General features: G+C 36.7%; 1 protein-coding gene across 2 annotated transcripts in view; it reads right to left on the bottom strand.

Moving 5' to 3' along the window:
- Positions 1-15,000, bottom strand: part of LOC136855882 (ankyrin-3-like) — a 52,808-nt gene that overhangs the window by 20,317 nt on the left and 17,491 nt on the right. Inside the window, exons 2-5 of one of the 2 annotated variants that reach the window (XM_067133290.1) lie at positions 6,252-6,397; positions 5,073-5,177; positions 3,281-3,394; positions 2,126-2,224 (exon numbers count right to left, since the gene is read on the bottom strand). In XM_067133290.1, the coding sequence (XP_066989391.1) occupies positions 2,126-2,224; positions 3,281-3,394; positions 5,073-5,177; positions 6,252-6,390 (457 nt within the window). In that variant the 5' untranslated portion in view covers positions 6,391-6,397. Of the gene's footprint in view, positions 1-2,125; positions 2,225-3,280; positions 3,395-5,072; positions 5,178-6,251; positions 6,452-15,000 lie in introns of both variants that reach the window. The other variant, XM_067133291.1, reaches the window with a different exon arrangement.

The raw sequence follows: 15,000 nt of genomic DNA on the forward strand, positions 1-15,000 counted from the left end.
TATCTATGTCTGTATCTCCTTTGTCTATCTCTTTCTGTCTGTATTTCTCCGTCTTTATCTTTCTAATCACACATCTAGCTATCTATCTCTTTCTATCACATATCTAGCTATCTATCTCTTCTATCTCTCTTAAATGCCTTGGTGTCGTGTGACAGAGCTCCCTTGTTATCATGTTATTTGTTGTAGTTGTTTTGTCTCTGTTTTTTATTTTAATGTCTCTCTCTGTTTCTGTGCTTTCTTTTCTTTTCTTATATTTTTTTTTGGGGGGAGGCGGGGCGGCGGGGGCGGGGTTCGTTACTCGGTGAATGTGGTTGATTGGTTGTTCAAGGCTGAGGAAGTGGGGTAATTGGTTTGATCTTGATTACCTGTTATTATCATCCTTTCTTGAATTTCACTTCCTCTCTCTCTCTCTCTCTCTCTCTCTCTCTCTCTCTCTCTCTCTCTCTCTCTCTCTCTCTCTCTCTCTCTCCATTTCTTGTAAACTGAGTAATTATCCTTTATTTTTGAAATGATGGATTTTCTTTTACTTTATATATATTTCATCTCTCTCTCTCTCTCTCTCTCTCTCTCTCTCTCTCTCTCTCTCTCTCTCTCTCTCTCTCCATTTCTTGTAAACTGAGTAATTGTCCTTTATTTTTGAAAAATGATGGATTTTCTTTTCACTTTATATATACTTCATTTTTCATTCTCTCTTCTCTCTCTCTCTCTCTCTCTCTCTCTCTCTCTCTCTCTCTCTCTCTCTCTCTCTCTCTCTCTCTCTCTTAACAAAATGCCAAGTCCTTCCCCCTGACGAGAAAAGTGTCTTATCATTGAAAGAGATATTTTGAAAGATTACAGAAACCATAAAAGTTCATTAAAGTATGAAATGACAGCTTTCGTAATTTTCTGTAATTCTAGAACTTTTTTTTTTTTGTTATTTTGGGGCTAATTTTAGTTTAATAATAGTGTAATGAGACCACTCATTGCGGGGTAATTTGTTTTTATGAAGCAATGGTGTCTTTTTTTTGTAATGTAATAGGTTTTTATTTTTTAAATCCTTTATTTGAGTCACATTTTGAGAACTTTTTCCTATAAATTTTTTTCATAACATTTGGTTTGAACATGTAGAGTTAATTCATGTTTATGATTAATAATATTATTGTTTATTATTTAGAATAATAATAATAATAATAATAATAATAATAATAATAATAATAATAATAATAATAATACATAAGTAAATTTGACAGGTAGGTAATCTGCCTTAATGCACATTATATATATCCATATTCATGTATCATGATTGACCTGAATACCTCTGACCTTTGGTCTTAGTCCGTCTAAAGTTCGACCCAAATCCCTTTAAATTTTGTCCCAAGCCCCTCAAAGTATGACCCGAATTCCTCCCAAGTTTGACCCAAATCCCTAAACCCCAAGTTTGACCCGAGTCCCTGATCTCTAGTTTGACCTGAATCCCTAATCCCAAGTTTGACCTGAATCCCAAGTTTGACCTGAATCCCTCCCTACAAGTTTGACCTGAATCCCTATTCTCTAGTTTGACCTGAATCCCTAATCCCAAGTTTGACCCAAATCCTTGAGCCCCAAGTTTGACCCGAATCCCTGGTCTCTAGTTTAACCTAAATCCCTAATCCCAAGTTTGACCTGAATCCCTCCCAACAAGTTTGACCTGAATCCCGAATCTCTAGTTTGACCCTAATCCCAAGTTTGACCTGAATCCCTAATTTCTAGTTTGACCTGAATCCATAATCCCAAGTTTAATCTGAATCCCTCCCAACAAGCTTGACCTGAATCCCGAATCTCTAGTTTGACCGTAATCCCAAGTTTGACCTGAATCCCTAATCCCTAGTTTGACCTGAATCCCTTATCCCAAGTTTGACCTGAATCCCTCCCAACAAGCTTGACCTGAATCCCGAATCTCAAGTCTGACCCAAATCCCTAATCTCAAGTTTGACCTGAAGCCCTCCCAACTAATATAACCCAAATCCCTATCAGCCGTCTGCGAAGCTTTGCGACGAAAAGGTAAGCGCGAAAGGCGAGCTAAAACAGAGAGAGAGAGAGAGAGAGAGAGAGAGAGAGAGAGAGAGAGAGAGAGAGAGAGAGAGAGAGAGAGAGAGAGATAAGTCACCTTTTCGTGTCCTGATGTTGGGATTGGCTCCCTTCTCCAGCAGGATGTCAATGGCCTTCTCGTTTCCGTTCTCGGCGAATAAGTACAGAGCCGTTATTTCTGGAAGAGAGAGAAAATGAAAATAGAGAAGACTTTATAATTATGAACAGGACAAAGTTATTTTTTTTTAAAACAGTGACTAATATTTTTGACTTTGTCGCGACGTTGCGCAGTGGACGTGATTCTCAAGTGACTGAATGATGGTTATTGCGTTGCATTAATCCAGCTGCGTCTTAATTGTAACCATTTAGAAGTACATTTGTCAGTGCACAAAAAGGAATGTCTTTAAGGGAATGATTCTGAATCGCGGCAAATTTGATGACAGTGTTCCATGAGAGAGAGAGAGAGAGAGAGAGAGAGTTCTTTCCCAAAGGATTTGTCGTGTCATGCAATGATCTAAAAAATAATGTGATTTCATTAACGACTATGATGTCAAAGAGACAGTGACGTCAAAGATCTCTTAGACGACTTCAGATCAAGCTTGTGGTGTCGAAGATTCTGAAGCCAGTGTGTGTCAATCTACTTATTTTTTTTTTTTATTATCACGCCCTGTCAACTTACCAGTCAGCAGTGTGTCAGAATAATGATGATGTATAAGACTGACATTTAACTGATAGTTGATGCCTTGATACATCACGCTACAGTAATGAAAGTAAAATAAGAGTATGATCTCATAGAATGCAAGGTTTGAACGTGCACAGAGGTTTCATTATCACGCCCTGTCAATCTACCAGTCAGGAGTGTCACGGAATAATGATGTCAGAAATTGACTTTTAAAAGACAATGATACCATGAAACACTACACCACTATAATTAATATAAAGATAGAGAGTGTGACAGCATAGAATATAAGGTTTGAACATGCGGGAAGTTTTCATTATCACACCCTGTCAACCTACTAGTTGGATGTGTCACAGAAAAATTGCAAAGCTAAAACCTGACATTTAAAAGACAATGATACCATGAAACATATGCCACAGTAATGAAAATAATGGAGGATAACTTTGACATCAGAGAACACTACAAAGAAGTTTGTACAAAACCCCGTGACGTCACACAGATGGAGAGAAACATCGCGCGTGACGTCACAGCCACCAGCGCCATCTTTGGACTCACGGGCGTCGCTCTTGTGGTTGATGACCGAGCCGGCGTCCAGCAGCATCTTGAAGCACTTGAAGCAGTTGTTCTTCTCGGCGGCGAACAGCAGGGCAGTGTAGCCTCGTTTCCAGACTGAAAAACGAGATGAGAAAGTGCTGGGTTACTCAAAAGTCTAGTTTAGCTCGTGTCACCTAGGTGCCTTTTGGTTGGCGTTAGTCCAGATGGTCATGTTAGGTCTCTTAACCCTTTCCTCACCTTTCCACACTTAAGTACGTCCTATGTGCAAAGGCCTGTGTACAGTTTAGCTTGTGTCACCTAGGTCCCTGTTGGTTGATCTTCGTCCAGATGGTCATGTTAGGTGTCTTAACCCTTTCCACACCTTTCCACACTTGTGGGCGTCCTCTGTGCAAAGGCCCATGCTGGTATTTTGAGTATGTATGTGTCACTCAAAAATCCCAATTTGGCTTATATTGTCTAGGGCTTGATTGGGTGGCCTAGCCCAGATGGCCATACTAGGTCTCTTCACCCTTTTCCACACTTAAGGGCACCCTATGTGCAGAGGACCCAAGCAGGAATGACGCCCCAGTTATTTCTGTATTTAGTTATTAAAAAATGGGTTTTATACTGTCCAATTTGATTCTTATCACTTAAAATGCTTGCTGAGGAAAAGGCTTGTGATATATATATATATATATATATATATATATATATATATATATATATATATATATATATATATATATATATATATATATATATATATATATATATATATATATATATATATATATATATATATATATATATATATATATATATATATATATATATATATATATATATAAACTTTATCACATACCACAGTTGTTCTGTGCATTAGTAGAATTACTAAAAGGACCTCATTCAAACTGGATGGTATTTAACTTGTAACTTTTTCTGAATAAATACTCATTAGATACCATCCAGTTTGAATGAGGTCCGTTTATATAATTATATATATATATATATATATATATATATATATATATATATATATATATATATATTTGATGGGCATATGGCCAGGATCAAACCACGGACGAATGTTTACTTTTTCCTCAGTAAATATGTTGGGATGAGGTTGCAAGCCACTTGCCCTTTGCCACCCTGATTGGAACACACCACAGTCAATTAATTTCCAAGTACATAATTCATTGCTTAGATAATTTAAGTATGTTGTATAAATTCTATAAAGTATGTCATTTATTCATGTACACTTAATAGTGTAAGCATTAAATCCTACTAGTAGAAACATATGAAGAAACACTGTACCTTTCCTGCCAGGATTCGAACCCTTTGGGTAGGTTGAAAGACAGAAGGCCATTGGAAAAGTCTGGATTCGGGGGGAACATCAGGTAGCTGAGTTCCAGAGCCTTGCAGTAAAGAGAAAGTGCTAGAGGACTACAGACACTACCCTACATATGAACGAGTTACGTTCGTATCTTGAATTATTCGTAAGTTGGTCTTCATGCATATTCAAGTACAGTATGATACGAAGTCAGTACAGTACTGTATGGTTTTTCATCCTAAAACACAATACAGCACTGTACAATGTATGTACAGTATGTGTTTTACAGATTACAGTACTTTATTAATATGAAGTGATACATGAAACCTAAATAAATTATGATGATAAATTACAGGTGGCAAAGAGGACTGCTCAGAACATAATTTTAATTTACGATTACGTTTGTTCGTATCTCTGAATGTTTGTAACTTGAATGTTCGTAAATAGGGTAGTGTCTGGAGTTTAGTTCAAAGTTTCACTCACCTGTGGAGTCAGTGAACGTGACAAGAAACGCTGTGTTGGGCTGCTTCAGGATCTTCTGTATCGCAACGTACTTTCCTTGCATGGTTTTACGCAGCAGCTTTTGTCCTGAGGGAGAACAACATGAAATACTGAAGGTTGATTTTTCTGTCTATTTTCCACCCTCTGGACATCAGAGTTTGCTAAACCATCACTGAATGTCCTGACTAACTGCCCAAAATTTCCCATTCTCATGACATTTCCAAGCCATCTAAGACCATTTTCCAGCCTCTGGAATTTAGTCTAATATCCTCACAGACTGGTCTAAATTACCCTCTCATCACATGTCTAAACCATCTCTGGATATCAAAGTTTATAATTATCCTGAGTTACAGCCATAAATTTCTCATTCCCACTACACTTCTAAACCATCTTAGGCTCATAGCCCTCACTAACAGGCCCAAATCTCCCATTCATTCTTCCATCTAGTGTATCTCCCATTCACTCATCTAAACCATCTGAGGAAGGCCCTCACTAACAGTCCCAAATCTCCCAGCCCTCATCTAAGGCTTGTAGCCCTCACTGACAGCCCCAAATCTCCCATTCCCACTACACAAGCAAACCATATTCTGAGGCTCATAGCTCTCACTAACAGCCACAAATCTCCCATTCCCACCACTGTACACTGCTAAACCATCTAAGGCTCATAGCCCATACTAACAGCCACAAATCTCCCATTCCCATTACACTTCTAAACCATCTAAGGCTCGTAGCCCTCACTGACAGCCCAAATCTCCCACTCCCACCACACATCCAAACCATATTCTGAGGCTCATAGCCCTCACTAACAGCCACAAATCTCCCATTCCCACTACACATCCAAACCATATTCTGAGGCTCATAGCCCTCACTAACAGTCCCAACTCTCCCATTCCCACTACACTTCTAAACCATCTAAGGCTCATAGGCCTCACTAACAGCTCAAATCTCCCACTCCCACCACACATCCAAACCATATTCTGAGTCTCATAGCCTTCGCTAACATCCCCAAATCTCCCACTCCCACCACACATCCAAACAATATTCTGAGGCTCATACCCCTCACTAACAGCCCCAAATCTCCCAGCTAATCACTATGAATCTCCCATTCTCATTACACATCCAGACAATCTGAGGCTAGTAACCCCCCAGAAAATTACCCACCATTGCAGACATTTCTCTTGGAGGGCGTCAGCTTCTCCAGCTTGGCACAGGCCGGGTCCGCCCTCACCCCCACCATCACCGTCATCATCATCATCGTCCACGCCACCATCAGGATGAGAATCGCCATGATGAGTCTCATGGTCACCCTGGAAGGAGGAGAGAGTGGTGGGAACTGGCGTCACACAATTCAAGGGGTCGTTCTGATGGGAAAATGGATTGATGGGGTAGTTAGTGGATGGAGTTGGTATAATAATGTAATAATAATAATAATAACAATTGTTATTATAATTATTATATTATTATTATTATTATTATTATTATTATTATTAATTATATCAACTGTATATCCTGATGAAAGACAGAATATTAATAATAATGATGATGATGATAATAATAATAATAATAATAATTATTATTATTATTATTATTATTATTATTATTATTATTATTATTATTATTATTATTACGACAATGTAAGTGACTAATCCATTTACACTAAACAAAACGTCCATATTCCAACAGTAAATAATCCGATAAGAAAACACCGATGTTTAATTAAACCCCAAAATCAAAAACAAAAAATAATTATCAACTAGAGCAACATTATTCATGCCACTCCTCCCACCCCACCCCCCAAAAAAGGCGGTTCCTTTGGCGGTACCCTTTGATGACACTACATGATCTCAAGGTGGTGTCCCCCAGGGGGAGAATAGTTGTTGGGGGGGTCTTAGGTTTTTTATGGGGGTTTAGGGGGTTCTAGGGTTGGGGTTAGGGGGATCCTAAGCATCATCTGAGGTGGTGTCCCTAAAGGTAGGAATATTGGGGGGTCCTACAGTTTATTTTTGGGAGGGTATGGGTTCCTAGGCATCATCTAACATGGTGTCCCCTGAGCATTTGGGGACGGATTAGGAGGTCCTAGGAATCATCTGAGCTGGTGTCCCCCAAGGTGAGAATATATTTTTCGGGGTCCTAAGGTTGAAAGGGGGTTGGGTATGGGTACCTCCCCCCCAAGCATCTGGCCCTCCTTAATAAGGAAGTTCGTGTCACGTGGGTAGCATGAAACAACACATTCGAGGACCTCTTTGGGGTATTTTTTCGGGGGGTAATTGTGCCCGGGCACGCGATTCCGGGCCGAATTATAGTGCCCCGTGCTTGCATGCTTGCTTTTTTCGGCGCCTGGGCAATTATCTCGTATAAAATGGGCGTTTGTTAGTGACGGACCCTTTTCCGCTTCGTTTGTCGTGTTTGTGAGTTTTCTTGGCGTGTTTGTCTTCTGTTTGTTTCTGTCAACTCAGTGTGACAGATGTTTGCTTTTGGAAGCTGGATGTGGCAGGTGTACGTTTTTCTGCACTGTTGTCATGCAGGTGTTTTCATGGAATTCACGTGTTTTGTTTGTCGTGTTTGCAAGTTTTTCTGTGCGCGCAGGTGTATTCATAAGATCCACGTAGAGAAAAGGCAGGTGTCTATTCGTGAGGTTTACCAGAACATATGTCGTCGTGCTGATATGTTATTATGGAATTCAGTTCGCTGGTGTAATTTGCATGTTGGCAGGTGTTGGCAAGTGTTTTCATTGTCATTAAAAGGAGGAAGGCCAATAACACTTACTGACGGAATGTGTTGCGTTTTTCTGATAAGAATTATGTAAGGAATTTAAACTTGTTATGCAACTTGCATCTTGCAAGTGTTGTATTGTTTTAAAATAGTTTAGGAAGATGCATTTAAATAATTCAGTTGGGGAATTATTTAATTATGTAATTAGTTCATTATTTAACCATTATATTTTAATGGTTGAGGTTTGTGTTATTATAATGGGGATTCTACGTTATTCCAGTCTTATGGGTTAGTTTTCATTGAATGAAAATAAGTTTCCTGTTGCATAAACAGCAAGGTAAGCGTGACGGACAGGAAAGCACAGACTGACAGACGAAAGGAAGGATATATATATATATATACATATATATGTATATATTATGTATATATATATATATATATATATATATATATATATATATATATATATATATATATATATATATATATAATATATATAAATAAAAATATATATACTTTATGTATTTATGTATATATATATATATATATATACATGTAATATATATATATATATATATATATATATATATATATATATATATATATATATATATATATATATATATATATATATATATATATATATATATATATATATATATATATATATAGAGAGAGAGAGAGAGAGAGAGAGAGAGAGAGAGATCCTTGCACCCCAAAAGTAAACAATGCTATGTCGTAATATCAGAATCACAATCTAGGAGACTCGATAAAAAAAAAAAACAGGCAATAGGAAATGACCCAAGTTTTTTATCCATTGAGTTTTTTTTTATTACAGGAGTTTTTTTTCTTTGTATTGAGGTCAGTCCTGCCTGGTCGAATATCCTGCCTTTAGCACTGTTTTTTTTTTTTTTTTTTTCCAACTTATCAGATGAGGAAGCACTTGACAGCTACCAACGCATCAATAGTGGTAATTAAAAGTGCAGTTTTTGGGGGTAAGTATTGAAAGCGGGCGGTTTACGCCCACTATTATATTTAGATGAGGTGTGGGTTTTACTCTCTCTCTCTCTCTCTCTCGTATATATCTACATATATATATATATATATATATATATATATTTATTGTAATGTCAAAACAGCCAGTGTGATCATGTGTGTGTCTGTGTTTGTGTGTGTGTGTGTATTTATTTATATTTTATTGTAATTATATATATATATATATATATATATATATATATATATATATAGATATATATAATATATTCCTTGTATATAGCATCAGTTTATTATATATATCCAGTCATTATATATATATTTAATATATATATCTCTATATATATCTATATATTCTCTATATATATCTGTCTCTCTATATATATATATATATATATATATATATATATATATATATATATATATATATATCAGTTTATACATAATGTAAAAACAGCCAGTGTGCTAATGTGAATCTCTCTCTCACACACACACACACACATCATATTTATATTTATACACACACACACACACACACACACACACACAGAGAGAAAATTATTCCTTAACGGGTTCAGTTTATTGTGGTGTCAGTGATCATTTAATCTCTCTCTCTCTCTCTCTCTTCTCTCTCTATTCTTACTCTTGGTCTCACAGAGTATATAAGGGAGGCAGTTTATTGTTTTCCTTTATTCTATTCTCGGTCTCACAACGGAGGCTGATTTGGCCGAAACGCGCTCATTGATTTGAAATTTGGGAGACATAGGAATGCAGCTTTCGATGGGAGGGGAGGAATGGCAAAGGATATACGCACTAACCTACATACGCACATACACGAGCGCGTGCGCAATCATTCAGAATATACGCACTACAATTTGCCATTTCCACTGTTCAAACCTACACGATTATCCTTGATAAACAACAGGGAAGATTTGAACACTTACCCGACTCTAAAAAGAAGAGAGAGAGAGAGAGAGAGAGAGAGAGAGAGAGAGAGAGCATTTAAGGGGATCACGAGCGTTATTTAGCGAGCAGTACATAGCAGTATGTAGGAGAGGCGGCGACAGGTGTCTCAATAATGCGATGAACGGAAGAGAGAGAGAGAGAGAGAGAGTGAGAGTGGGTGGGTCTTGGGGATGCTCTTTGGGTTTGGGACGGTTAAATATATTGATGTAGTCTCACTTATGTGGCGTTTTATATATATATGTATGTATATATATATATATATATATATATATATATATATATATATATATATATATATATATATATATATATATATATATGTATATTCTATGTATGTATGTATGTATATCACATCATTCTTACCTTTATAAATGGCTTAGATCACAGTCAATAATTTTTTTTAGAAAAGGTACCAGATAAATTGCTTAGATCAACAGAAACAATATAATCATTGTCTTTTGATCTTAGCAATGAATCATGTACCTGGCTGTTGGTCGACTGTTGTGAAGCATTCTGTGTTATATAGGTGTATGATTAACATTTTACCTTTCATTTAATAAAAAAATTGGTGACCTTGACCTATTTTCCAAGATCACAGGTCAATTTATTAAAATTGGAGGCTCAATTGAGATTCTAAGTTTATGAGTTTATGACGTATTCATTGCCAGCCTGATTACCTAATCCTGAAATTCCTGAGCTTGACCTTTTTTTCCAAGGTCACGGGTCAACTTTAGTCAGAATTCAAGACGTTGAGAGTCAGGTTCCAGTGAACATGGCTGAGATGCCATGTTTTATGTGCCTGAAAATATGAGCCTGAATGGATAATTGGTGCCATGTATGGTAGGAATGCTGTTCTCTCTCTCTCTCTCTCTCTCTCTCTCTCTCTCTCTCTCTCTCTCTCTCTCTCTCTCTCTCTCTCTCTCAACTGTCTGGGGTTTAGTCTGAGTGATGATAAAAAATGTTCAGTGCTTCTTGGAGACTTAGTCTCTCTCTCTCTCTCTCTCTCTCTCTCTCTCTCTCTCTCTCTCTCTCTCTCTCTCTCTCTCTCCTCTTGCTGTTGAAAGTTAGTTGAATTCGAAGATTAATGAGAATGAAATTAAATTTAATCTTCTCTTTAAAATAAGATGCTATAGAAGGGTTTTGATTTTCAAAGTATTTTTATGTCTATTTAACCAGGGATTATTATTATTATTATTATTATTATTATTATTATTATTATTATTATTATTATTATTATTATTATTATTATTATTATTTGAACCAGAAAATAGAAAGAAATGACGGATTGATTGATTGGTTTACATCAACATGTTAGAAAAATTACGAAAGTGAATATATATATACTCAAAGCGAAAACGCTTTTCGTTAAACATTCAAATAAAAATTAGATATTTGCATTGTTATAAACCGTGAAATCGTATATCAATTAAAATTACTCATGAATATTCAAATAAGCACATGTAGTTTATAAAGGAAACTAAACTTCTTTATTTGACTTGAATTCCTCTCTGAATTATTACCAAAAAATAATATTAACCCTTTCCTCTACGTTTACCAAATAGCTGAAATTATTACCAAAAAATTAATTAAAAGTAATAGCAAAAAAATAAATTAACCCATTTTTCTCTACGTTTACAGAATAGCTGCAATTATTGCCATAAGATGAATTAACTCTTTCCTCTATGTTTACTGAATAGGTGGAATTATTATCATAAAATGAATTAATCATTTCCTCTACATTTACTGAATAGCTGGAATTATTACCAGAAAATAAATTAACCCTTTCCCTCTATGTTTACCGAATAGCTGGAATTATTACCAGAAAATAAATTAACCCCTTCCTGTATGTTTACCAAAAAAACTGGAATTATTACCAGAAAATAAATTAACCCTTTCATCTAAGTTTATTAGCTGAAATTATTACCAAAAAATAAATTAACCCTTTCCTCTACATTTGCTGGATAGCTGGCAGCCCCTTCCGCCCCCGAATAGATATAAGAGTGCAACACTGAATAAAACTGAATTGCTTTTAATGATAATTGCAGGAGATCGTTGTCTTAAAAGGGTAGATAATACGTCATGTTGGTGATGGTGGTATAGAAGGCTCTCTCGTATTTTTGTGGTAGGCATGTCATAATTCTCTCTATCTGCCTTGGTGGCAATGTCGTAAGGCGTCGTAGAGTCTGTTAATCTGTCATAGAGAAGTCCTAGTGAAGGTGATATATCCCAGCATATCTTGGCTGTGTCCTAGAATTCCATAGACTGTCTTGGCATGTCCTAAATGTGTCCAGACGCGTTGTTGGCTCCTCCATGACTTTGCTGTGTCCTTGCCGTGTCTTATCCACGATGGCATCTGATCAGCAGTGATGTTTATCTTATAACTAGTTGGTTCATGTCCCATTTTTTGATGAACTTAAACAGGTGGCAATTGCCGTAATAAAGGAATGAGCGAGAGAGAAAATAAAGGAGAGAGAGAGAGAGAGATACAGGAAAAGCACGAGAGAAACAGACTGTATGAGAGAGAAAGGGATTGTATGAGAGACGAGAGAGAGGAGGATTGTGTGAGAGAGAGATAGGGAGAGAGAGGCTGTGAGAGATAGAGACTGTATGAGAGATAGAGAGGGAGATTGTGTGTGTGTGTGTGAGAGAGAGAGAGAGAGAGAGAGAGAGAGAAGAGACTGTGTTAGAGGTAGAGAAGAAAGAAAAAGAGAGAAAGGGAAAAGCACGAGAGAAAAATGAGAGAGAGAGAGAGAAAGGAAAACATGAGAGAGAGAGAGAGAAGAGAGAGAGAGAGAGAGAGAGAGAGAGAGAGAGAGAGAGAGAGAGAGAGAGAGAGAGATTATTCATCAACATAGCTTATGAATATCATGCAATACATCGTAAATGAACACCTTTCATGAAATCACTGACCTCTGACTTGACCCAATCAGACCAGGCAATCGCGACGCGGGATTTCAGTGACCGGAAGCACAGATTAGCTTTTGTGGGTCAAACAGATGAATAAATTAGGAGTGTTCTTTACTTGTTTGTTTGCCGTTGTTTATTTTTTTAATTTTTTTATTAACCCGAATTTGAATTGGGAAGTGTGGGCGTGAGGGAATTTATTCGTAATGCTTTTGTTTTGTGTAGTTGTAATTCAAAGGGTTCTTATGTATATATATTATTGCTTTTTTATTTTTTATTGTTGTTTGTTTGAAAGTGTTAACGTGCAGTGTTTGTGTTTCCTCTAATTCAAGGGAATACTCGTATCTCTCTCTCTCTCTCTATATATATATATATATATATATATATATATATATATATATATATATATATATATATATTTATCTTTTATATATATATGTATATATATATATATATATATATATATATATATATATATATATATATATATATATATATGTGTGTGTGTGTGTGTGTGTGTGTGTGTGTATGCATCACTGCAAAATAACTAATGGCTAAGATGCATCTTGGTCGCGTGACTTCAAATTCTCGACACCAATGTTTGTCTAAATTGGCGCGAAGGTTAGCGGCAGGCCTTTTGTGTTGCAAAGGGTCTCCAAAAATGCCCGCTTGTGACAACACTTGAAAGATAAGGGGTTTGCGTGTGTCACGGAGATCAGGAAGTGCTTCTCTCTCTCTCTCTCTCTCTCTCTCTCTCTCTCTCTCTCTCTCTCTCTCTCTCTCTCTAATTCATTCACTCACACACATTCACTCAAGTACTTTTGCGTATCAGTCTCTCTCTCTCTCTCTCTCTCTCTCTCTCTCTCTCTCTCTCTCTCTCTCTCTCTCTCTCTCAACGCTTGTAATTTTTATGCATGTGTGTGTGTTTGAGTTTGTTAGGAAGTCTCTCTCTCTCTCTCTCTCTCTCTCTCTCTCTCTCTCTCTCTCTCTCTCTCTCTCTCTCTCTCTCTCTCTCTCTCATACACACATTCACAAATATTTAATGCTTATAATTTGTTGTGTGTGTCTCTCTCTCTCTCTCTCTCTCTCTCTCTCTCTCTCTCTCTCTCTCTCTCTCTCTCTCTCTCTCTCATTTTATACATTTTTCTCGAGTGATTCAGTTTCTTCTTCTGTTTTTGTTCGATTGCAGAGTTTGAGGAAGCACATTTATTCATTTTAGATTTTTTCTATTTATTGTGTCTACTATATTTGTTTTATTTGTCGCGATTTATGGGATTTTTTGTTGTTTTTTCATTTTGTATTGTACAAGGAACGATCAGACGATAGACGAAACCTATAAAAAAAACATATAAAACATTTAGCATAAAAAAACGAACGATATAAAAACAAATTTTGAAAAATGCCGAAAAAAAACGAATTCGGTAAACTGTGGAATTGATAAAACATTTGGTGAACACGTAAAGAGTCAACAGGAAGGAATAATATACGGACATTATAAAAAACGATATAGTTGATAAACACCTGTTGAGGATTATTGAAGAAGAGAGAGAGAGAGAGAGAGAGAGAAAAAAAAAAAACTGATAATCTAATCAGAAAATCGTAACCCGGATGCATAAACGAAAGAGGAAATTGGGAAAACAGCCAATAAAAAAAGCGTAACTCAACATCAAATTAAAAAAAAGAGTAAACGAACGAAGAACTAGAGAAAGGAGCCAATAACAAAACACCCAGTAAAAAAAAAAAAAAAAAAACTTAAAATAAGGAGAGACGGAACGCAGGAGAAAATTAATCTCAAGAATTGCTTTGTCGAACAGACATCAAAACAATTTCATTACTTCGCCTAATGACAGATTGGCGTCAATGTACAGGCCCTCATCCAGATGCACTTGAGGAGATAAGTGCCTCAGGATGACTAGCGTGACTCGTTAAAGTGCGCAAGTAGAGGAGGCACTTATTTGCACTTACTTAGTAAAGTGTACTGTTGTCATGCTAAGTGACTGCGAGGTTTGAGGTTTGTACGCCATTCATATTAAAGGGTTTCGGCGATAAGGGATTGATATCTTTGGTATGTAGGCTTATAGGGGTGATGTTTATTTGGCCTAGGCCTACTGGAGGAAAGAGGGGGTGGGCCGGGTGGTCCTACCCCCAAAAATAAATCCCATCCACCCTCCTAGAATTCAGAAGGCTATGAAGGTTTGTTGGCAATTTGTTATTGAATATTTTTTGTTATAGACCTACGGTATCGATACTCATTTACCCCAGGCATATTGGGAGAAAGATTTGGGGGGGTGGTCCTAACCCCATAAATAAACCCCACCCCGCCTCCCAGAATTCA

The sequence above is a fragment of the Macrobrachium rosenbergii genome, chromosome 33 (genome assembly GCF_040412425.1).
Source record: "Macrobrachium rosenbergii isolate ZJJX-2024 chromosome 33, ASM4041242v1, whole genome shotgun sequence".
NCBI lineage: Eukaryota > Metazoa > Arthropoda > Malacostraca > Decapoda > Palaemonidae > Macrobrachium > Macrobrachium rosenbergii.